The sequence below is a fragment of the Bos javanicus genome, chromosome 15 (genome assembly GCF_032452875.1).
Source record: "Bos javanicus breed banteng chromosome 15, ARS-OSU_banteng_1.0, whole genome shotgun sequence".
In the NCBI taxonomy this organism is placed as follows: Eukaryota; Metazoa; Chordata; class Mammalia; order Artiodactyla; family Bovidae; genus Bos; species Bos javanicus.
In genome coordinates this window covers 15,700,326-15,726,334 of record NC_083882.1, presented here as the reverse complement: position 1 = coordinate 15,726,334, position 26,009 = coordinate 15,700,326, and the positions used below count along the sequence as shown (strand labels likewise).

The window sequence follows — 26,009 nt, the reverse complement described above, 5'->3', positions numbered from 1 at the left end:
TGCCGGGTGGAGGAGCAGGTATGCACACTGAAGTGGGAGCATAAGTGGGAGAATCTCAGCCAGTTAGACCAGATGAGAAGGTAAGAACAAAGCCAGGAAGCAGAGGCAAATAGGGTGTGATCTTTAGGTGGAGAAATTACTAGAGAAGCAGAGGAGGTGGATGAGGTTGCAAAGACAATCCTTGCTAAAGGGACATGTTAAAATGAGGTATGCTTGCGCCAAACACCACCATTCAGTCATATATTCATTCATTCAACAAATAGTTGGTGCTTGTGAAACCCCTGTATCAATGCTACGGACACAAATAGAATCTCTGCCCTTATGTACATAAACTTGAACTAAACTCTACATACATATTAACAGATAATTACAGTGCAGTGTGATACACATTGTAATGAAGCAAGCACAGGGCAGTCTGGGGGACAAGGAACCAAATCCCAGATGAAATGTGAAGGATAAATTCCAAGGTGAGGAAGGAAGAGCACTCTTGCTTCAGCTCCAGCAATGGCTGCATATCCAAAAAATCTAAGAAGGGAGCTAATTTAGGGATTTCAAATATTTTGCAATAGTTGGCCCTTATATGCCATGTTAAGTGGTCCAGACTTTCTCCTGGGAATAATGAATCATTAGAGTATTTTGATCAAGGAGGGACATGATCAAATCTGTGTTCTAAAAATATTACAGCAAAGTGTGGAGAAAGGGTTGGAGGAAAGAAAGACCAGGGACCCACTGAAGTCACCACAGTGTCTCAGTAAGAGGGGACAGTGGCTGATCTAGGCTGAGGCAATGAAAGCAGAGGGTAGCAATTGCATTCCTGAGATATTTAGATGTTAGACTGGACAAAGTTTGGTGATTGGATGTGAGATGCAATCAACTAATCAAGGATGACCAGGGAATTCCCTGGTTGTCCAGTGATTAAGACTTGGTGCTTTCATTGCCAGCACCCAGGTTCAATCCCTGCTTGGGAATTAAGATCCCTCAGGCAGCTGGGGCTGTGGCTTGTTCTAGAGGCAGCTCCAAAAAGAGTTCTGGTGGTTGGAGACTCTGAGCCCTAAACTCAAGTCCAAAGGCGCATTTGGCTTCACACCCTCTCTTAGGATAGACAGGTTGCCTTTGGGAGCTTAATAGGATATAGTATCTGACTAGGGTCCTTACTCACATTGGCCATTATCATTTATTCATTCATTCAATGCTTTTGAACTGTGTGTTGGAAGGCTCTTGAGAGTCCCTTAGACTGCAAGGAGATCAAACCAGTCAATCCTAAAGGAAATCAGTCCTGAATATTCATTGGAAGAACTGATGCTAAAGCTGAAACTCCAATACTTTGGCCACCTGATGTGAATAACTGACTCATTGGAAAAGACCCTGATGCTGGGAAAGATTGAAGGCAGGAGGAGAAGGGGGTGACAGAGGATGAGATGGTTGGATGGCATCACCAACTCAATGGACATGACTTTGAGTAAACTCCAGGAGTTGATTACGAACAGGGAAGCCTGTCATGCAGCAATCCATGGGGTCACAAGAGTCGGACATGACTGAGGGACTGAACTGAACTGAATCATCCAGTATTTATTAAATATCAATATTATGCTCAAAGCACTCCAATATTCCATAGATCCCAGTGTCCAACTCTGCTCAGTTCTTCTTTCTCTCTCCCCATTTTTTGCTATTTATTATTTTAATTTTTTCAGATTTATTGAGGTATAATTGACAAATAATATTGGAAGACATTTAAAGTGTACATCATGATGATTTGATATATATACACACACACACACACACACACACACATTGTGAAATGATTCTCCCATCTAGTAAACACATCCATCATCTCACATATATTTATCTTATTTTTTCTCTCAGTGAGAACATTAAATTCAACTCTTTTAAAAATTTTCAATTATACAATAGTGTTATCAGTTATAGTCACAGTGTTATACAATTAGATCCTCAGAACTTGTTCATCTTATAATTGAAAGTTCTACCCTTTATACCAACCTTTTCCTATTTCCCCTGCCACCCTGGCCTTGGCAACTGTTTTTTTCTACTCTCTGTTTCTATGAGCTCTTTTTTTTCCTTTAGATTTTACATGTACATGATACCATGCACTATTTGTCTTTCTCAGTCTGGCTTATTTCACCTAGCACAATGCCCTCCAAGTCCATCCATGTGGTTGCAAATGGCAAGATTCCCTTCTTTCTTATGGCTGAATAATGTGTGTTTGTGTATGTGTGTGCTAAGTCTCTTCAGTCATGTCCGACTTTGTGCAACCCTATGGACTGTCACCCATCAGGCTCCTCTGTCCATGGGGATTCTCCAGGCAAGAATACTGGAGTGGGTTGCCATGCCCTCCTCCAGGGGATCTTCCTGACCCAGCTATTGAACCTGGGTCTCCTGCAATGCAGGCGGATTCTTTACCCCTGAGCCACCAGGGAAGCCCCAGCTGAATAATATTTCATTGTATGTATCTTCCACATCTATTCGTCCACCGACAAGACATGTAGGTTGTTTCCATATCTTGGCTATTGTGAATAACGTATCAGTGAATGTGGGAGTACATATATCTCTTGGGAACAAAAGAGCTTCTCAAAGTCAGAATTACAAGTGTAAGTTCCCAGTACTTTCCCACTCATGCCCTCTACTTCGCCCTATTGTATGTATTATTGTTTGAGCTGCCATGTGCTGTTTTACAGAAAACTTTCTTCACTTCTTATTCCTATGCTTGCAATAATTTTTTTTTTTTTTTTTGCCTTTTAGTTTCTTTTACATGGACTTGGTCCTTGATAGAATTTTGATTTGGCTACAGATTAAACATTTTATAGAAAACTCTGAATAAGTTGTCTTATATGGCCAGAAGCTAGGAAAGTATCCACTAGCCTCCAGAGTTTTGTGAGCAACTCTGGGGCTTCCTGTGACTGATGTGATGGTGTTAGAATTGCAGGAACAGATGTGACTGATCAGTCTTCCTTGAAATACTTGTGTTTGATGCAATTTCATTTCACATTTTGTGCTTGACTTTCCCAAGTTGAGGTGTGAAATTCAAGCATCAGAGAAACCAGCAGGGCTTTCAAGTTGAAGTTAATAAAACACTCAACATGAACCTATGTAGTTCAGATTAATAAAATAAAATGTATGGGTGTGAGAGCCTAACCTCCCTCATCCAGAAGATAGCACCTTACAATTCTCTTTCCTGTGGTCCAGTGGGTTTCTTCTCCCCGCCTCCTTGGTGGCTCAGATGGTAAAGAATCTGTCTGCAGTGTGGGAGATCCAGGTTCAATCCCTGGGTTAGGAAGATCCCCTGGAGAAGGGAAGTGGATGTCTAGGCCACTGGACCAAGAGAGATGAAGAATCTACTTTGAAAACCCTTCTCCAATGATTCAGTAAAGTTCTGTTTTTGTCAAACAAAGTTATTATAATCTCCAACTCACTTCTCAAAATTAATAAAATGATTTTGAATGAACCGTATATGATAAATACATGTTGCTTTTAAAGGATGTAATATTATTATTAATGTTATTTTACAATTGGTAAAGATATAAGACTTTGAGTAATTAGTTTATTTGATTAAATGATGATACCCATAAAACTTGCAGTTTTAATGAAATTAAAAAGTACTTTCTCCTTGGAAAGAAAAATACAACAAAACTACACAGTGTATTAAAGCAGAAACATCAGTTTGCTGACAAAGGTCCATCTAGTCAAAGCTATGGCTTTTCCAGTAGTCATGTATGCATGTGAGAGTTGAACCATAAAGAAGGCCAAGTGCCAAAGAATTGATGCTTTCAAACTGGTGCTGGAGAAGACTCTTGAGAGTCCCTTGGACTACAAGGAGATCAAACCAGTCAATCCTAAAGGAAATCAGTCCTGAATATTCATTGGAAGGACTGAGGCTGAAGCTGAAGCGCCAATACTTAGCCACCTGATGTGAAGAGCCAAACTGATTAGAAGAGACCCTGATGCTGGGACAGACTGAAGGCAAAAGGAGAAGGGCGTGACAAAAGGTGAGATGGTTGGATGGCATCACCAACTCAATGGACATGAGTTTGAGCAAACTCCAGGAGATAGTGAAGGACAGGGGAGCCTGCATGCTGCAGTCCATGGGATTGCAAAGAGTTGGACATAACTTAGTGATTGAACAAGAAACTGGTATGATCATGGCCCAGAACTGAATTTCTGTTCCAAACATGTTTTTAGGTTTGCACATCTTGTTCCAAAGGTAGACTACCTCTAGTCTCATCAGCCACCTCTCACATGCTGAGGCTAAAGTCTCAAATTTGCTAGTGGACAAATAACACAGCTTTCTCAGCCTACTAACGTAATTGGATAGGTGACCTTTGTATGTAAAAGCATAGTATTATAGACTTCACAAACCTTTGACATCATCTAGTCCTAATTCCTTCATTTGAAGTTGAGGAAATTAAACCTCAAGAGTATAAATGGGTTTGCCCAAAGTCACCCAGTTAGTGCCAACATTAGCATTAAAATCTGAATCTATTGACAAATCCAGTGTTGTCCCTATGGTATTATGCTATACCCATTCTGGTCTAGAGTTCCCCTCTAAAATTTTTGGGTGCTTGGATTGAACACAAACCCCTAGTGAGCCAGGGCCCAATTAAGTGCAGTACAATCTTTGGTGCCTCCAGGTATTCGACTAGAGATTTGTGGATGTTTGTTGCAACTCTCCAAGAGTACCACCCTTCTCTAGGCAGACAGCCAAAACCCATCACATCAGTCTGCCTTGTCCGCAGACAGACTGGCAGTGCAGGAACCTGCAGGGCAACTCTGAGCAGCATTCTTGAGACCAAAGGAAGCCAGCTGCTCTGATTGCAGCTGGTGATCACCAGGACCCATCCTAATGAGGCTGACAGGGTTTCTGCCCTGGAGAATGTCCCACTGGCTGCATTCACAGATTAGGTCCATCAGTCACCTTCAGTTATTCAGTCGTGTTCTTTGGAGGACCTGCAATGCAGAGAATTATAAAGTCTCTTTGTAATGTTGGGAGAAGTTTGGCTGTGAGTTGTAATCTTCCCAGATACGGTTTACAGGAAGGGATTCCCAGGCTGGACTTCTTGGAGACAGCCAGTGAAGTGTCCTTTTTATGAAAACTAGAGCCCTCATGACATGGACCTTCTATCATGGTTTTCAAGAGAAAGTGGAAAGTGCATCTTCATGGTCCTTCTCAGCCCTGGGATTTTCTTTGAAAATTGTATTTATTATATATTTTTTCAGATTATAAAAGTAATGCATGTCTCTTATGGAAAATGCAGAAGATTACAAAGAAAATGAGAAGTACTCATATTTCCATTATGATGGGAAGTACTCATATTTTCAATATGATGGGATTTACCTCCAAAGTTTAGTTCAGATTTTCCAGTCTGTTTTTTAGTCACATATAGAAGTATATACTTAGTTTTTTTTAATGCAACTATCCTACCCTGAAGTTCTAGGGTTCTATAAAACATGCAGAGCTAATTACAGTAAGTCCCTTGCTCAAAGCCTTGAATGCGATAGTTGCTCCATAAACATGCTAACTGAATGAAAAGGGGAACCATGATTTTTTGACTCGATTAGACTTGTTGAAGATCTCACACTCAGACTATGCCTGAATCTTTTAATTTTTATGTTTTATTGAAGTACAGGTGGCTCAGATGGTAAAGAATCTAGCAGCAAGGCAGGAGACCTGGGTTCAATCTCTGGGTTGGGAAGATCCCCAGGAGAAGAGAATGGCAACCCACCCCACTGTTCTTGCCTGGAAAATCCCATAGACAGAGGAGCCTGGCAAGCTACAGTCCATGGGGTCACAAAAAGGCAGACATGACTGAGCAACTAACACACACACATGCACACGCACACAAACACATAGTTGATTTACAATGTTGTGTTAATTCTTGCTGTACTGCAAAGTGACTCAGTTACACACACACACACACACACACACACACACACACACACACATATATTCTTGTTTATATCATTTTCCACTACTGCTTATCCCAGGTCACTGAATATAGTTCCCTGTGTTATCCGTTAGGACCTTGTTGTTTATCTGTTTTATTCTATATGTAATAGTTTGCATCTACTAGCTCCACTCCCAGTCCATCCCCCATGACCCTCCTTCCCTGTTGGCAGCTACAGGTCTGTTCTCTATGTCTGTTTCAGCTTCATCAGTTCAGTTCAGTTCAGTTCAGTTGCTCAGTCATGTCCGACTCTTTGCGACCCCATGAATTGCAGCACGCCAGGCCTCGCTGTCCATCACCAATTCCCAGAGTTCACTCAAACTCATGTCCATCAAGTCAGTGATGCCATCCAGCCATCTCATCCTCTGTCGTCCCCTTTTCCTCCTGCCCCCAATCCCTCCCAGCATCAGAGTCTTTTCCAATGAGTCAACTCTTTGTATGAGGTGGCCAAAGTACTGGAGTTTCAGCTTTAGCATCATTCCTTCCAAAGAACACCCAGGGCTGATCTCCTTTAGAATGGACTGGTTCAGCTTCATAGATACCTTCAATTGTGTCATATTTTATATTGCTCATATATGTGATATCATATAGCATTTGTCTTTCTCTCCCTGACATACTTCACTTAGTATGAGAATCTCTAGTTGCATCCCTGTTGCTGCAAATGGCATTTTTCATTCTCTTTTATGCTTGAGTAATATTCCATTGTATATATGTACCACTTCTTCTCTATCAATTCATTTGTCGATGGACACTTAGGTTGCTTCCATGTCTTGGATATTGTAAATAGAGCTGCTATGAACACAGGAGTGTGTATATCTTTTAGAATTAAGAGTTTTCTTCTGGATATATGCCCAGAAGTGGGATTGTTTTGGCTATTGTGAATGCCTGAATCTTGACAACAATCTTCACATGCTAAAGAAACATAATAAACTAGAAATTGAGTGCTTCCCTTCAAGAACATGTTCCCGCCCCAGCAGAGTATCAGTAGTCAATTATCTCCATTTTTTCGTGCTCATTATTTCAGGAGATTCCATTTGATGAGAGAGCTGCACATACAAGAGACTTGCGGGAAGCATGGACCTTAGTGAAAAATGGCCTTTGGAGGAAGGAACCTGGCTGTCTCACGCTGGAGTTCATCATTTTGCCAACACCAGAGGGGGTATGGCTGCTTTTGCTGTCCCAGATACACGCGGTCCTCTTCAACTCATGCACCCACTGGGTCAACCCAGCGGTACACACTACATGCCCAGTGCTATCTGCCTTTTCAAAACCAGCTGGGTGGAGAGGCGAAGGCATGGACTTTGGAGTCAGACAGACCCAGGTTCAGATATGGAATTTTCTCTTTATACGCTATGGGGCCTTAAGAAAATCTATTGTTTCCTCAGGCTTAACATGAGAGTAAGAATGCCTACTTGGAGGTTTGCGATGAGCACCATTAAGTAATGTAAGCTGTCATTGAATGAGACCTTACCCTAGCTGAGTGGGAAGCCGGTCACATAACTTTGAGCACCTAACATCCAGGCACTATTTTCTTGCCTGTCTCCCATCTCCTCCCCTCTCATCTCCTCTCCACAGCCCTGCAAAGATTAAGACTGGGGATAATGCAACCGGTATAACTGGCATAGATTGGCTCTCCTTCATTCTGTGTCCACATCCTAGCATCTGATTAATACAACTCAGAGTTAAGTTCAGGATGTTGTTACTGTCCTGGCATGGAGCACACAGGTGTCAAAACCATACCCCTGACGCAGGGAAGTGGTCCTCTGTCAGGTCCAAAGTCTGCCCCATTGCCCATCTAATGGGGATCCACTTTGGTAGGAGCTAATCTATGGATGAGAAAACAGAGGCCACTGAAGTTAATGCATTCACAAGATGTTTTTAAAAATGGTATGCCTCTCATTTGCTGTTATTTATTCATTCACTCAATTAATGAGCAGCTACTACATGCCAAGCACTGGGAATATAAGAAAGAGATTAAGATAGACACAGAGATCACCAGACTACATTCCCTACTGTACCCCATCTCTAAAATGGGGTAACTTAGATAGCAATAAACACTTACTTAGTTTTTGCACTGCATCAGGGTACATTTTCCAACCAAGACAGCTGCACACAATGGGAGTTTCCCCAGAGGGAAGCTTTAGGTTCTGAGAGAAGGAACTTGGATGCAGTCCAGACAAAAACCAATCGCTGTTCACTCCTACGCCCTGTCACATTGCCACCTGAGCCACTTTTTAGAGGTTCTTAAGCCATGTCTCCTCACAGCCCAGGGCACAAAGTTGAACCTCCTCAGCTCCACACACAGCCTGCCTTTCCTGGTCTGACCTCTGCCTGCCTCTCTAGACTCATCTCCTGCAGCTCCTCACTAAACACGAAGCCCTTCCTCATCACCGTGTCTATCTCCCCCTGGATCCTTGAGTGCCTCACGTCCTCACCCACCTGTGAGCCTCTGCAAAGACTGTCATTAGTATATGCCTTCTACCTGGCCAGGTCCTGCTCATCTCTGAAGCGCCAGCTTCAATCATCTCTTCTGGGATCTCTTCACCCGTCCACCCCCATCCTAATCTGAAAGAGCAGTCTATCTTCAGTATTGCCACAGAGCTTGCAGCTTTCCATGTCACCAAGTTTCTACATTGTATTGTCACTGTCTGCATCCTAGATGACCTGTGAGCCTCTCAGGGGCAGACATCTTGTTTTATTTGCTTTTGCATCCCTTTCACAAGCAGCCTGGCAAATATTTGATACGTATTTGGTGGCTGGCTGGCTGGGTGGCTTGATGAATGAATGGATGTATGAATGAATGATGGCTGAGACCAGGTCCTCTGCAGATTTCTGTGGTCACTGAGAACGTCTTTTGACTGTGGCAGCCCAATGCATTGCACAACTGCTTCTGGAATCACTTCACCTTGCTTTGGGCACACCTAGAGCATTTTTCTCAATGACCCCAGGCTTGTTCATCAAAGCTGGATGGCATAGGAGAGAAGTAAGTAAGTATGGTTTGCCTGCATCATCCATCATAGAAGTTTAGAGCAGAAAGAAGCCTCAGGGGTCACTGTGACAACGGGGTGGCTAGAAATTCTACTGTGAGCAGTTCCAAGCACTACCACACATCTCCTTGAGTTCACCACATCATATATCTACAGTCTTTGGAGATACATCTGGCTTGTAGGAAGGGGACCCAGCCCGGTGTCTAGATCTGCCTGATGGAGAGGCACTGCTCTTGGGTAGTGATGAGCATCTGGAGCTGATGGAAAAGCTTAGCTCAGAGGGGCAGCAGATCCCTTGTTATCTGGCCCCAGTTCAGACAGTCGGTCTGTGATGTTGGAGGTGTCCAAGACAGACTTTGGCTGTGTTGTCCTGTGTGGGTGAAGCACCCTCTCAAGGAAGCAGTATGCTGAAATGTGAAAGTTCTTGTGAGCGGCTGGATCCGGGTGGTTCTCAGGCTGGATTAAGCGGGGCTTCCCTGGTAGCTCAGTCGGTAAAGAATCTGCCTGCACTGCAGGAGACCCGCGTTCTCTCCTTGGATTGGAAAGATCTCCTGGAGAAGGAAATGGCAATCCACTTAAGTACTCTTGCCTGGAAAGTCCTATGGATAGAGGAACCTGGTGGGCTATGGTCCATGGCATCTCAAGAGTTGGACATGACTTAACAACTAAACTACCACCACCTCCAGAGGCCTAGGTCAGGGTTCAGGGAAAGGATGCAGGTCCTAAGAGGACTAGGTGGGGTGGCAAAATGGAAATATGGTGAAATGTTGAAATGAGGTGAGGAAACTCACACTCAGAAACAAACAAACTTGCACAGTGGGAGACCCCTGTGCCAGACTTAAGTCAGAACTAGATGAATTACACAAAAATATTTGTAATCCCTCATTAGATAGATACCTTACACCGGACTTGACACTACACCTTTCTTTAGTATAGATAAAGACCATCACTGTTCATTCTCACAACAACCTTATTCTCCTTTTATGAATGAAAAAAATTGAGCCTGAAGATGTTCGGAAACTTGCTCAAGGTCACAGGCAATGTGGGGATTTGAACGGAGGTCTGCCTGACACTTAGCCATGCCAATTTATTGCCTGACGATTCACCCTCCAAAACTAGCTACTCTGCCTTCTCAATTAAAGGCTCTGGGGGTCCAGTTACAGACTTTTTTTTTTTTTTTTTGCTGCTTATTTCGTTGTCACAGTATAAAAGACAACTAGCTCTTAACAAGGCCAGAAAACCCACAGTGCTGTTGCAATGTGTGGGTTACCATCCAAGAGCCACCAATGGGCACCTCAGCTAATGCATTGCCAAGGCCTTGATCCACCTGCTTCGGACCATCTTCCCTCCACCCCTTACCCCACGTCCCCCCTCTCCCAACACTGGCTGGTCCCAGCTGCTCCATCTCGGAGCTCACTGTGGGCTAATGGGGTTTACATTTCTAGCGAGCTACCAGGGAAAGTCCTGAAAGTGTGCAAGCCTTGAGATCTTATTCTTGGCTTCACGGAGTCCTTTGAGAACCGTGTTACCTGCCAGGGAGGCTCAGTCATCCTGGTGAGTCATGGGCCTGGAGGCAAGGCCAGTTCCAGGCAACATCTGGGCATCTCGGCTGCCATGAGGGTGGGTCAACCTCCTGGAAAGCTGGCTGGGAAGAGCCCAGGATGTCTGGGGGAGATACAGAATTTCTCCACGAAAGTCCCTCTTCCACTCCCAAAGCCTACACTCTTAAAATCCCCTCAAGGGCCTGGGCCAGTGGTTATGCAAATTTATTTTAAAGGCCTGGAACACATTTTCCAAATGAAATTAAATGCAGGGCCTAACACACAGAACAGAAGGGGGCCAGAGCCCTGGTTCTGACCACCACCGCAGGCTCCTCTGATTCGCCAGCTGCCCCGTCAGACATGTGGGGATTTGGCGCAGGAGGGGAGGCGTCCTCAGACCTTCACAGTGAATCCATAAAACATGTCTTCCTGTTATACTTGTGCTCACTCAGCTGTTTGGGAACCCTGTTGTCATTCACTCCTCCCAGGGGGCCCAACCTGCTTAAACTTATCATCAGGGAAGAGGCAGGAAGTGTGGGGAACATAACCTGGCAGCCAGAGCCAGGTGTGTCTAGAAATTTATTGGCGCTGTTTCCCCATTCTGGTTATAAAAACAGGAAGGGGTGGACTTCCCTCCTGCAGGAAGGAAGGACATTTTTCCAAGTGTGGTCTGGGTGCCAAGCACTGCTGGGGACATTATTTCATTTTGTTCATATCCTCACTGAAATCTCTTCAAGCAGTTACTATTACCCCCATTTTGCAGATGAGGAAACTGAGACTTGTGAAGACACAAATACGAAGTCCAGCTTGCACGGCAAACGACAGTAGACCTCACAGTCACACTTAGGTCTTTGTTCTCCAGGGTTCTGCTCCATCCAGTTCACTTCCCCATCAGTTTCAAGCGGGCAGCACCACGTGTCTAGGAAGCTTGATCCTTTGAGTTTATTTCTTACAAAAAAAAAAAAAAAACCAAAAAATTATTATTTGCTTACTTTTGCTGTGTTGGATCTTTGTTGCCGTGTGCAGGCTTTCTGTAGCGGCAGTGGGCAGGGAGTACTCTCCAGCAGCGGTCCGTGGTCGTCTCACTGCTGTGGCTTCTCTTGTTGCAGAGCACGGGCTCTAGGGCACGTGGGCTCAGTAGCTGTGGCCACCAGCTTAGTCGCCCTGCAGCATGCGGCATATTCCTGGATGAGGGATCAAACCAAATGATTAATTCCAATAAGCACTGCTCTGACTTAGACAACCTGAAGGCAGCACTCCACGAAATGTATCCAGGAAGATTCTGCACGCTTTCTCTAGTTTGAGTGAGTGGGGCTACTTTCTAATGGCAGGGTGAGGGCTTTTCACTGTGGTGGCTTGGGTACATGGGCTTAGCTGTCTGCAGCATGTGGAATCTTCCCAGATCAGGGATCGAACTCGTGTCTCCTGCATTGGCAGCTGGATTCCTAACCACTGGGCCACCAAGGAAGTCCTATTTCTTTTTTTAAAACAATTATTTTATTTCATAAAATAAAATTGTGTATAGTTGAGCTTTGTGTCTGTTTCTCCTGCATACAGGGTGGTAAAAAGATGGATACAACATAATCTGTCATCCCTGGTCTCCTACTGACATTTGTTTTTGTTTTGTTTTTATTTTATTTTTTAACTTTACAATATTGTATTGGTTTTGCCATATATCAACAAGAATCTGCCACAGGTATACACGTTGACATTTGTTTTAACAAGTTGCATAAACGTCAGGTTTTTTTTTTTTTTTTACAGAGGAGATCATAGGCTAGGCAGGTATGGAGACTTGTCAAAGATTTAGTGGCAAAACTAAGGCAAGAACTCAGGCTTCTGCTTCCCCTTTCAGCACCTATATTGGTAAGGCCATAGTTTATTGGAAAAACCATTTTAATGTGAAAAAAAGAGAGGCTCTTGTGCACCAGGTAGAGTCTATTTGCAATGTCTGAAAGAAGTGATTCCCTCACAGGCCTCAGACCAAAATGGGAGATGAGGATGGTCTCTGCATGTCAGCAGAAACTCACATCCATTCTATGGACCTCTCTTATAATGGTTTAGTTATAGATTTCAGTGACACCAAATGTTTTTACCTTTCGCCTTAACACAAGGTATTTTGTCTGATTTCACTCAATAGATGCAGCTGAATGCAAGCTGGAAGTATATGATTTTCCTCTGCAGGGACCTTTTTCTGTGTGTATTTTTGGAATGGTTTATTCTGAGTCATAGCCACATATACCTTCTAGTCGCTTCTTGGCTCAGCCAGAGTTCATTTCCTTTGATATGATGCTGAGTGAAGAGTCTTTTAAATCTTCACCTCTATTCCATAGTTGGTAACAGGGGGTGTTACCTGGGGGTGGGAGGTGGGCTGGATGTCTCCAAGTTCATACACTTCATAAAACACTCTGCTGTTGTTAGTAACATCTACTGCATTGGTATTTGAATTGTTCAGAGAACATACTTAGCATTTTTACCAAAATGAATCCTTGTCTTCCTGTCAGACTTGGTACCATATCATCTCTTGGCTTGCACTGTTTCTGTAAGAATAATGATTTTTCTTTTCAGGTGACATATAGTGACATATAGGTGGCACTAGTGGTTAAAAAAAAAAAAAAAAAAAAAACCCGCCTACCCATGCAGGAGACGTGAGACATGGGTTTGATCCCTGGGTGGGGAAGAGTCCCTGGAGGAGGGCATGGCAACCCACTCCAGCATTCTTGCCCAGAGAATCCCATTGCCCGGAGGATTACAGTCCATAGGGTCGCAGAGTCAGACACGACTGAAGCAACTTAGCGCGCACACACCCACAATTCTTCCATTAAAGCCATTTCTTTCTTCTGGACAGTATCAAACACTTAAAGCATTCTCTGAGGCTTGATTTTCATTTAAAGGGAACGAAGCAACTCTGTTTTCTTTCTGCCTTGCATGAAGGATTATAAAAAAAAAAAAAGTGGGGTTGTGCTTAAAGAAAAGAATATTAAACCCTAGGAGAAGAGAGATGTCCTTTGGGCCATTTCAGCCCTGGAGCTAATGCTGAGACACCAATTAGATGAAAATTCTCTTTGATGAAACCCTATGGGTGGGCACATATGTGCCCCTGCTGTCCTCTGTCCGCTGTCCTAAGAGGACGCACACAGAGACAGGATAAGAGCAGAGAGTCAGACCGGCCCCGGGCAGCCACGGCCTCTCTCTTGTCTCCTAAACCAGTCTCGCCCTCGCTCCCCAGAGTGGGGAGAGGAGGAGGGGCAAGCTTCGCATCTCCACTCCCTTCTGCCATTAACTAGCAGAGAGCCTCCAGGAGACAGAAGGCTACCTGCAGAGAACGTGAGCCAAGGGCAACACCAGGGAGAAGAGGGAGGCAGGGGAAAGGTTTAGCTCTCTCCTCCTTGTCTTTCATGATTGAAATCGGTGACCTCCCAGGGGTAGGGATCGGGAAGGCTGTGCACAGATCCTAGCCTGTGGCCACCGTCCTAACTTACTACAGCATCCATGCAGCTTTTTCTTGCAAAGGGAATTGATAGCATACCTTGGCTGAAAAATAACCTTTTCCCTATGTGGCATTTTTTTTTCTCTTTTTAACTTTTTGTTTTTAAGTTTTGGGCGGCATCACAGGGCACGTGGGATCTTAGTTCCCTGACCAGGGATCAAACCTGCATCCCCTGTATTGGAAGCGTGGCGTCTTAACCACTGAACCACCAGGGAAGTCCCCCTAGGGTGGCATTTAGACCTCTCATCCATCTCTTGGGGGAAGAAGTCACCTCCTGTATGAGGCCCGTCTCCTCCTTTTCTCCATTGACCAAGGGGCTGTATGAAAGCAGCCCATCTAGCCTGGCCCTCCCTGTGGCCTCTGCTCCAAGCAGCGCTGCAGCAAGGCAGGCCCTGGTCCCACTGCAGCAGAGGCCAGACAGGGGCTGATGGCATCCCCAGCCTCCTGGGGGCAGGGGCTGGTACGCAGCTGCCATCCTGCCCACCATGCAGGATATTAGTGATGGCTGCTTTGCTAGAAACACTTCCAAAAGCATTTTCCAGTGCTTTTAACTCTAGAAAAATGGACCAAAGAATTCCTTTGATTTTAGCATTATGTTTCATGTTGCCACATGAGCACAGCTCCTGGGTGGAGGGATGAGAGCTCTGCTTAGTGAGTTTCCAGGATAACTGAAGTAGAACCCTTTAAATACCTACATACTGTTCAAGATTTTACTGTTCTATACATAATAGTTGATAAGACTTTTTTCCAAAGATTTGTTTATACACTTTCTTGCCCTACTGAGAAAATAGTCATACCTCAGTTTATAAACTGAGAAAATAGTCATACCTCAGTTTATGATTGGGGTTGGACCAAGATCTCATTTAGAAATGCACTGTCTTTCATTCAGAAGCCATCATAGGATACTTAACTTGTTTCAGTAATTCATAAACATGTTTGAATGTGCCTAAAAAAGCAATCTCGAGCATGCAAGAATCTGTGGATGTTATTTCAGTTTGTGGATGGAAACTGAGAAAAGAGGACTTCCATTTTTGCAGTTTATACCCATGGAGACTAAATGTCTTTTTCTTTCCCCTTGAATATATATTATTTGCTTATATAATAAAATTAACTTAAAACATTTATAGTTTGATGTGTTATATAAAATTATTAATATTAATGAATAATATATTATTAACTTTATATATACGAAGAAATATTAAAGCTAGGGATTGGGTTCCCAGGTTAGCTCCCAAAAGTCTGCTCAAATCATGCAGCAGGTAATAGTAAGAGTGAAGATGAGCCATCAGCCCCTTGTTGTACTATGTTTCTATGGAAAACCTGAGTCCCAGAAATAATTCACCCTGAGCCCCAGAAATATTTCCTTCTTGCTGCTTTCTCTCCACATGTCCCACTTTCTAATAAATGCTGCCCTAGAAATAAGATCAGAGATTGCTTCCCTGTCTTTAGAGGCCATAGCAGCAGGAAGCCCACTCTCCTTCTGTGGTGGTTGAGTTGCTAAGTTGTGTCTGACTCTTGAGACCCCATGGTCTGTAGCCCGCCAGGATCCTCTGTCCATGGTGTTTCCTAGGCAAGAATACTGGAGTGGGTTGCCAATTTCTTCTCCTGGGAATAATCCCGACCCAGGAATCGAAGCTGGGTCTCCTGCCTTGCAGGCAGATTCTTTACCGACTGAACTACAAGGGAAGCCCCACTAGGAGAGTCAAAAAAAGGGCCTCCAGCATGCCCAAGCCTTCTGTGTGGGAGAGAAAGGAACATTTCTTCCTCAGCGTCCACAGTGTCCAGCACTGTGCTTGGTCTGTTTCACACTTAACCTGCTCAGCTTTTCCCAGCAATATGGTATTAAGTATTATCGTCAGGAAACTGAAGCTCTGGGAGATCTAGTAACAACCCTATGATTTCTCCCCTAATAATTTGACAGAAATGAGATTCCAACCTATAATATTGTGTACTCTCTTTTATAACTTCCCAGCAGAACAATTTCTTTTTATATTGGAGTATAATTGCTTTGGGCTTCCCTTGTGGCTCAGCTGGTAAAGAATCCACCTGCAATGTGGGAGACCTGGGTTCGATCCCCGAATTGGGAAGATTCCCTGGAAAAGGGAATGGCTACGACTCCAGTTTTCTGGCCTGGACAATTCCATGGACTCTATAGTCCATGGGGTTGCAAAGAGTCAGACACAACTGAGCGACTTGCACCTTCACTTCACATAATTGCTTTACCACGTTGTGTTAGTTTCTGCTGTACAACAAAGTGACTCAGCTATTATGTATACATATATCCCTCCCTCTTGAGCCTCTTCCCTCCATCCCACCCCTCTAGGTCATCACAAAGCACCGATCTGAGCTCCCTGTGCTATACAGCAGCTTCCCACTAGCTGTCTATTTACCCATGATAGTGTATATGTCAATGCTATTCTCCCAGTCTGCCCCATCCTCCCCTTCCCCCGCTATGTCCACGTGATCGTGCTTGACATCTGCATCTTTATTTCTGTCCTGTAAATAGAATAGTACCTGTCATGTGGAGTAAAGTAAGTCAGAAAATCAAATATTGTATATGAACGCATATATATGAATCTAGAAAAATGGTACTGATTAACTTATTTGCAGAACCATTTCTTTATAAGAGGTCTATAAGCATCCAGTTTGAGATATTGCCTAAGGTTAGGAAGGTCTTCTGAACCTATTGGAAGGTGAGCAACATGAGGACAGGAACCCGTTCTGACCACTATTGTATCTGCCTTGCCTCACAGATGCATTGCCTACCATCCTGAAAGAATAGTGTGTATGCTTAGTTGCTCAGTTGTATCTGACTCTTTGAACCCCACAGACGATAGCCTGCCAGGCTCCTCTGTCCATGGGAATTCTCCAGGCAAGAATACTGGAGTGGGTTGCCATTCCCTTCACCGGGGGATCTTCCTGACCCAGGGATGGAATCAAGGTCTCCTGCACTGCAGGCAGATTCTTTACCATTTGAACCACCAGAGAACCATGGTACTTCCCCATAAGTATTGTTTGACTAACAGGAAATGTTATTGTTTTCTCTGCTTTGCTTTCTAAGATAGAAAATTGGAATCATATATTTTAGAAAAATTGTCAACAACAAATATTAAAACAAGAAAAATATTTTTTCATTAACTTTCAGCTGATTAGGAAATTTAAATAACTGAAGGGCTGTAAGAAAAATTCTTAGCTTATGAGTCATCCATTTATAGGGAACAAATTGAAAGGGAGTCCATTGTGAGTTAGAACAATCTGGCAGGCTCCAGAACCTAATCACCTGGTAGAATATTTGTAATGCTCTTTCTATGGGGAATGCCTGATCCTAATTCCACATAACTAACTTTCAAGGAAACTCTTAGAAAGCAAACTAAGAGGTGGGACCATGTACATTGCTTTTAAATGGAAGCATAATCTGTGGTTAGTGATTCCTTTCAGTAACTTGAAGTCATTAAAGAAGAGAAAAGAGCCTCATTTTCCTCAGCTGTGAAAGAGCATACCATCTAATAATAACTAACATGTACTTGATTTTCACAGTGTGACAGTCTCTATTTTACAGGCTCTAAATGCTGTAGGTTATTGCATTCTTGCTACAACCTTATGAGTTAGGTATAATTATTATCTCCATTTTTATAGAAAACTAAGGTTAGCAGAAATTAAACTACTAGTTAATAGTGAATCTGGTATTAGAGCCAAGGTCTGGTTGACCCCTAACCAGACCTTGGCGCTCATACCAAAGCCCTCTGTAGACTGTCTCTCTTGGAATGCAAAGGCTAGTTGCCTCCTGATCCGATGGGGAATTGGAAGCGATGGGGGAGCCTGGTGGGCTGCCGTCTATGGGGTCGCACGGAGTCTGACATGACTGAAGCGACTTAGCGGCAGCAGCAGTCCTGCAAACAGGCCATCTGAGCTCACCTCCTCATGGCATCAGGGAGTCAAAGACTCCTACTCAGATCAAGAACTGACCGTTGGAATTTTGCAGTGTCAAGGTCAGTCTTGACCTTGACAAGAGCTACTCTGGAAGAGTGATGAGCTATAAGCCTGTTTGCCTTTAAGATTAAAGGAAGATGGTGGAAACAATGAGTATAAACAATTCTTTGATGAATTTTGTGGTAAACTGTCACTGAAACTTGAGATCAGTAATTGGAAGACAGAAGTAGAATTGGAAAAGATTTTTTAAAGATAGAAACATAATAGCACATTTGTATACTGATGGGAATGATCCAGAACAGAGGAGAACATCAACTTAGAGAAGAGATGGGGGAGAAATTCATGTGAGAGGGCACGGAGGATCTGATACACAACAGAGGAGTTGGCCTCAGCTGGAAAATGGATGGTTCATCCATAGTAACTAGAGAGCAGCAGAGTAAGTAAACCAGGCAAACAGACTGATTGCTGGGCTGCACTAATGTCCACTTGAGGCTAGTGGTCACACACTGAAAATAAGACCAGTCAGCATGATGCTGTGCTTCTCTGATCATGTTTCACTGGGTGCCAGCAGAGAGAAGATAAAGAAATAGATTTTATCAGGGGTATGGTTTTCCCAAAGACTTAGTAGACAGAGAGAGAGGTGGATTTGAAGGGGTATATAAGAGAAATGATAATAGTAAACCTGGAAACTAGGGTGGTTAAAAGAGAAAGGAATGTCAAGAGGGAGAGTAACACAGAAAAGATCACAGGATCAGCAAATTACAGGAGCGGTTGGGGTCAAGGAGACATTGGGTGAGGCTAACAGGAAGAATAAGCTGGAAAGCTTGGAAGGCTGGGTGGTGGTGATAGGAAAGTGGAATGCTTGGTGTTGAGATTACAGATGGTGTTACTAGAAGGGCAGGAAGCTGGGATAGCTGGAGGTGCAGGAAGGGAGAGGATGTTGAAGAGCTGAGAGATCAGAGTACGAGAAGAATCCACTGGTAGATTTGGAAATAAAAATTATCATGGGAACGGTATTGGGAAAAGTGACAGTGATCCAGATGCCAACACCTTCAAGAAATGAGGTAGAATAACACAGAGGTCTGTAGACGGCTGCAGTGAGTAAGGGTTGTGGACAACATGCTCTGTTATTTTCAAGGAGAGCCAGGTTTCCAACAGAGTGAGGAGTTGAAAGAAAGTTTTACAAACCATGAATGAAAGTGAAAGTGAAAGTCGCTCAGTCGTGTCCAGCTCTTTGGGATCCAGTTCATGGAATTCTCCAGGCCAGAATACTTGAGTGGGTAGCCATTCCCTTCTCCAGGGGATCTTCCCAACCCAGGAATCGAACCCAGGTCTCCCACATTGCAGGTGGATTCTTCACCAGCTGAGCTACAAGGGAAATCAAGAATACTGGGATGGGTAGCCTATCCCTTCTCCAGGGGATCTTCCTAACGCAGGAATCGAACCGGGGTCTCCTGCATTGCAGGTGGATTCTTTATCAACTGAGCCATCAGGGGAAGCCCATGAATTCCTGAAAGCAAATGGAGGTTTTCAGGAGATGGAAGGGGATGTCTTGATATGTGCAAAAATTCACCCAAGCACATTCACATCTTGGATTTGAGAGCTCAGATTGTCAGGAGTGGGGAAAACAGAAGAGGATAGAGAGATAGGCTGGGCAGTTCAAGATGGTTGCTTTGGGGTGTTCCTTGGCCTAGTGGTTAGGATTTGGGGCTTTCACTGCTGTGGCCCTGGTTCAGTCCTTGGTCAGGGAACTGAGATATCCCTCAAGCCACTCTCAGGGCAGCCAACAGAAAAGGAAGAAGAAGAACGGTTACCCTGGTGCGGAAGGAGGACAGTCTCAGCTTGGTCCCGGGCCATTCCTCCGTGGGCACTCGGGCCAGGGCGCCTTCTTTCTGTCCTCCACGGTAAATTGTAGACTGACAGTAGAACACTCAGAGATGACTGAGGTTTACAGAATCAGAGAACCTCAGCACAGGTCCACGGGCCCTCGGGCTGCTGCAGCTGGCGATCTGATCAGTCTGAGACTATAGAAGGTCCGGATGTTGCCCAGACTGTTCACTCTCCAACTATCAGTGTCCAAGGCCGGGGATGGAGAAGAGACAGCCATTTTCTATGTTTGCGCCTTCCTTCCTCTGCCTCCTCCCAGCATCTCTAGACCATTTCCCCATAGCCCAGGGCCCTCCTGAGTGAGGCATCAGTCAGTCCTGGTAGAAACACATAATGCATCTGTACAAGTTACTGACCTAGGCAGGGAGACTCCCGCAAGCTGACATCAATTTCTTTAGGACCTACAACTCAAATTTTCAGACCCAAACTTTTGTTTCTACATTCTGTACGTGAAACTGCGCAACTCTTTTAATATTAGAAGGAATATGGCTCTGCTCTCTCCTGACACGTGTGCGCGCGCGCGCACACACACACACACACACACACACACACACACAGTATCACAACGATGCGCAGTCGTACATAAGTTACTTAACTTCTGAGCCTCAGTTTCCCTACCTGTGAAATGAAGGCATATTATCTTCTCTGCTAGTCTCTTAAGAGGAAGAAATATTGCTTGGAGTGAAGTCAGAATTCAGGTTCAAAGGAGAGGGTTGAGGGTGTTGGAAACCCTTCCTTGCTGCAGGGAATATTCAAGCTCTGAAACTCCTGCTTTTTCCCAGGAGAAGCAAAGCAAAAAAAAAACGATTTCCCAAGCATCGATCGGAACAGGACAGACATAATACAAAAATGCAGAAATCGTTTTTACAACTGGTTACGCGCTCGTTTGTCATAAATGGTCAGAAAGAGTGGGGATGGGGAAGATGCCCTCCCACCAGGAGTCAGGAGGCAGCGCGCGCGCCACTGCAGAGCGTGAAGGCCGCGGTCGCCTAGCAACGGGTAGCGGGGATGCGCACGGGCGCTCCTTCGGGTGGGCGCAGGGAGCTCGCCGCCGCTGCCGTTGCGCGCTCTCGGGCCTCCGGGACCCGCTAGGAAACTTTGGGGCTCCTGGGCGCCGGGGCGTCGACACTAGACCCGGGGGACGCCGCGATGCGCCCCGCGGGCTGAGGGTAGAGGGGGAGGTCGCTGCCTGGCACGCCGGGCCGGGGGATCCATGGGCTCCAACCTACGGAAAGTTGGAGCGCACCTGCCTGCGCCCAGAAGACGCTTGGTTCCTGGGCCGAAATGCTCCCCGCCAAGTTTCTTTAACGATTTCTTACCCCCAGTGGATCTGGCATCTGGAACCCCGGGAGGCCCCAGGTTCACGGATTTCCGTCGCTGGGAGAGAGAAACGCGCGCTTTTCTAAGGGACCTGGGCGGTAACTGATTTTTAATCGATTAGCCCTGAAAGGTTAAGATTCTATTTTTGTTTTCTGCTTTTCTTCTTCCTCCAGACAACGAGTTTGTGGAAGCCTCTCCCGCGCCCTACAGCCCGGAGGAGTTCGGTAAGTCTGCCCTTTTTGCCTTTTCTTGTTAGAACCCAGCCTGGGAATCGCGAATTTGGAGTCCATGCCCGAGGGGCGGAGAGAAAGGGCTGGCCGGGGGACTCTCGCCCTGCTGCACGTTCCTTTTGCTGTGAGAACTGGCCTTTTCCTGGAGCGTGAGCTTTGGAGGTGGCAGGGGTGAGAGTCGGCTGTGCGGTGTGTGCGTGTGTGTGTGTCCTGGTCTTTGGTGATGCTCCCAGGAGCGCGCCACAGCAAACTTCCTGATCTGCGGGACCCTGCAAGCAGGCGGTCTCATCCTGCCTGGAAAGATGCAGCTAGCCGGTAAATGCCACAAGAAGGACATCTTGTGGCTACTCCGTAACCTGAATTTAATGAAGTCCAGGGCCAAAAACGTTCTGGTAATTAAATTTCAAGACCTGGGAGCTGCGATCGCCCTTGACGTCTGTTTTTCCTCCAGGTGTCTTGGAATAGGGCATTTCATCCTCTTCCGCCTGTCATTCTAAGTGTAGATTTGTGGTGGGTGAGCCAGGACACACTTGTCAGAGATAGACTTCCTCCCATGAAGAGAAGGACATTTGCGTTGTCGGGTTATCTCCAAGTATTCCTGCCACCCAGTCTCGTTTGGTAGCTTAGTGGTTGATTTTTGGTTTTGGTTTTCTTTCTCATTCTCGGTTTCCTTAAGCCGCTAACAATCTGGGCTGTCACGTCTGTCCCTGCTGTTCTTTTATCACCAGCTTGAACATCTCGCCTTCCTTCCATGAAATGACAGCTGTTTAAAAATGTTTATCCACAGTGAGGCTCTGAGCCTTGGGTACCATGTGTCTGATCATCCTTTCCTCCTGGTCTGCGTGTCCTCAGCAAGACCCACACTGGCTGAAGTTAATTAAATTCCACCGCAGCAAGGACTTCCATCCATTTCTAAGAGCCAGGCACCCAAAATAGGTCTAGATCAAGGGGAGGCATTCTGAGGCAGGGAAGAGGACCTTGTTTTATTCAGAAAATGTGTTTCTGACAAGTTCTGAGGCAATCACATCTCTGGAAATGGAATCACAAATTAAATGCATGAACAAAACTAGCTTCTGAAGGGACATTGTGGTGAGTCGTTTTATGAAATGGAAATGACATCTAAACCATAGCTTTGCATGAAGCAGTTTCTGAAGAGGGCATATTCTTGATGATCTGCTCTACACGTGTTTAATTGTGTGTGAATGACACCAGCATTGGTGCTTTACATGGGACAGAAGCTGTTTGGTTCTCTTAAATTATAGATAAGTGTCAGCCATGGCAGAAAGAGCATTCTTTGCTCCAAGAAACCACCTGTATAAACACCTAATTGTTTGCATTCACAGAATGATTTATGTACCTGAAAGGCCCAGGTGATTGATCCTCTTTTGTTTCCATCTCTCCCTGTGGAACCAACAGACTGGACGGTCCAGCTGATCAGTAGGGGGAGCCCTTCAAATCAGCAGTAGAAATTCAGAAAACAGCATTTTTTTTCCCCTTCAGCTCCTCTGTGGGGAAAGCCCAGTTTTTCATGAGGAGGTGAGAGTGTTATAGGAATCCTGGGGTTCCCTCCTGGGCTCTGGGATGCAAGATGATTGAGAATACAAAATAAGATAAAATACAGAGTCAGAGTTTGAGACCAAGTTTCTGGCTGCTGTGCCTTCCTTAGTATAGGCTTGTGCTCAGTTGTGTCCGACTCTTGCAATCCCATGGACTGTAGCCCGCCAGGCTCCACTGTCCATGGGATTCTCCAGGCAAGAATACTGGAGTCAGGTGCTATTTCCTACTCCAGGAGATCTTCCCGACCCAGGGATTGAACCCATGTCTTCTGCGTCTCCTGTGTTGATGGAGAGATTCTTTACCACTGAGCCACCTGGGAACCCCTTGCCTGCTTTAGTAGATCTGTTAACCAGTCTGTTTTCTCATCTTTGAAAAGCAGGGGTTGTGCCAAGCAGCCCCTAAGGCATCACCCAGTTCCAGCCTCCTGAAATCTTAAGCCAAAGGAGGCGTGTGGCTCTTGGGTGTTTATTATTTACACCGGGTGCCATACTGCTTGGGTGCATGGTGTCTCCAGAGGGATTTCCTCTTCCTGACAGAGCAGCTCATTGGCTGAGACTGTGTTGTTTCCATGCTATTCAGGTCAAAGAGGGAGCTGGCATTTTTTCCCTTGAAAGAATCGTGATACTTTTCGGTGCTTTCCTTAGACACACAGCAGGGAAGATTACCCTACAGCAGTTGATGAGCTTGTCAAGCAGCCATTCTTTCTGAAGCACGAAAGAGCACAGATTCACCCCTTGGCCAGGATCTTAGGGACCCGGAGAAGGAGGGAGAGAGGCCATGAAGACTTAGTTTGAATTCTATCACTGCACTTATCTGTGACCTTGGGCAGATAAAACTGCTCTGAGCCTCGGTTATCTCTCAACCTAATTGCAGACCTTGCATGACTGTGGTCAATGGTGTGTGTAAAGTCCTAGCCCCACATGTTGTATGTGCAGATATTCAGGAAGTGCTTATGGCTGTTAATTCATTATTATTATTTTATTCAGTTAAAAGACACATTTCCAGTGCATGAAGTATGGACTAGCTCTCACCAATTGTCCCAATCTATTAACTGAAACCATTTTTATTTCTAGAAATTCCTCTGTAATTTATTCTTATTCTTCAAACAGATGCTCAGAAATGGTGATCGGGTCATTTGAATTATCTAGTGATTTGTTTTGGAGCTGCGTGTGGAATGGTGTTCCGTCGAGGGTCTTCAGTGACAATGCCACTACTTTCTCATGATGCGATAGGTAGTCTGCTTCAACTCCAAATTTTCATATCAGTCTCCAAATAAGCTATGACTAGCGCTTTGGGGCATTTATTCTCAGTGTTGCAGCAAGATCATGTAATGAATTTAAGTAACCAAAAAGGGGTTTTTGTTCCCCTGCACTCCTACTTTCTGCCCTCTGACCACCCTGAGGCATCTCTCGTGCCCCCCCGAAACGTGTCACACTTCCTGTTTCTTGGGCCTGTAAGTAAAATAAACTTTTGTTTCCCCCTACAAAACAAAAAGGAATTTTTGAAAAGGCAGTGAAAATAGGAGTCTAACTCGAGATGAGTGCTGTGTTGAAGGTGTCTTCTGATGGAGAGTCCAGAAATATGCCCTGTCTCCTGTGATGGTACCATTTTCTAGAGGCAAAATCCGCATCTTCTCTCCATAGCCCTTCTATAGCCCCACGTGTAGGCAGAGACGATGGCAATCAGAGAGGGTAAGAGAGAATGCACGGAGAGTTGGAATGAAGCCAGGTATGATCATGTCTGCCCCTGTCTAGTAACCTTTATCAACTTCCTACTACCTGGAAGATAGACATTCGGTTGGCCATGGGGTAACGCCCATCATTTGCATCATCCCCACTCATCATAACCATCTGTTACATTGAACTACAGTCTAAATGCAGCTCTGGCTACATAATACCACCCCTTCTCTCTTCCTCTCCTGGCTGGCTCCTACCCTTCCTTCAACACTCAGTTCATGTGTCACGTGCTCCTAGGGATTCTCCACCCTGCTCATTAGAATCAGGGGAGCTATTAAAAGTCCTACGACCAAGTTGTAACCCTGACCAATTACATTAGAATCCCTGGAGTGTGGACCTAAGCATCTGTATTTTATCACTGTATGTTTTAAAAACTGAATCCCAAGTGATTCTGGTGTGTAGCCAAAGTTGTCAGCTACTGTATGAGGTTGTGGCCACTTCATTCTTCTTTGTAGATCTAGCAGCCAGCCCAGTACCTGGTACAGGAAATGCTTATTGAACGAGTGAATGAGGGTCACCTCTGAGATGCTTTGTCTTTTCATAGTTGTATATTCCTAAGACTGAACTGTCTCTTTGTCATACCAATGCCTTGGGGGCACTTGTATCCTTTGACCTGTATCTCTCTTGTCTGTTCATTCCTTAGGCTTAATCGGTTTATTTTGTTTCTTAAAAATGGAAATTTTAAAACCACTTTTTAATATAAAAGTAGCACATGCTTACTTTAGAAAATCTGGACATTAGGAAGAATGGAAGAGAGTCCACTCCTTCACCACTGAAAAGGACATGGACATAGATGGGTCGCTGTTTCCTTAACTTTCCCTAATTTGCTGCCCTTTGGGGTTTCTTGACCCTCTGAAATGCCTCAGTGTGTTCAGCTGATGCTCTTTTTTGCTCAGACTCTGTGAACTTTCCTGAGTCCCCAAAGGAATGTTCATGGGAATAGCATTCTTGAGAGACCAGGGCCAGTGCCCCCAGGGCCAGTGTACCATGAGAAAGGGTTTTCTTGTACTATTCTTGCCTTCCTTATTCAAGCAGGATGTAGGGGCTTTATCACAATAATTAGTAACAGTTGTGTAACTTCTTTAAAACAGTAAATGTTTACCAGCCCACCCCCTTGCCCTCCTAAAACAGGGGCTAAGACTGCACTGCTGGATAATAGTACTTACGTCTGTCAGAGTGCAGCAACTGGGAAGTATGAAAATAGTCAGAATAGACAGACAAACTGCTGCTGTAACAAACAAGCTCAAATGTCAGTGACTTAACACCATAGAGGTGGTGTTTGTTGCTTGTATTGTAGTCAAGTGTTGAGTTGTCAGAGGGCTCTGATCCATGTGATCATGGAAAGCCCCAGGCACCTTTCCTGTTTTCATCCATCCT

The 26,009-nt window shown here is 44.8% G+C and overlaps 1 protein-coding gene across 3 annotated transcripts in view; it reads left to right on the top strand.

Annotated features, from left to right (window-relative positions):
• The first annotated feature begins 6,991 nt into the window (after window positions 1-6,991).
• The window catches only part of AMOTL1 (angiomotin like 1), a 161,368-nt gene continuing 142,350 nt past the window's right edge, over window positions 6,992-26,009 (top strand). For 2 of the 3 annotated variants that reach the window (XM_061440182.1, XM_061440181.1), the window contains exons 1-2: window positions 20,698-21,148; window positions 21,283-21,333. In XM_061440182.1, the coding sequence (XP_061296166.1) occupies window positions 20,704-21,148; window positions 21,283-21,333 (496 nt within the window). In that variant the 5' untranslated portion in view covers window positions 20,698-20,703. Of the gene's footprint in view, window positions 7,117-20,697; window positions 21,149-21,282; window positions 21,334-26,009 lie in introns of those variants that run through there. The other variant, XM_061440183.1, reaches the window with a different exon arrangement.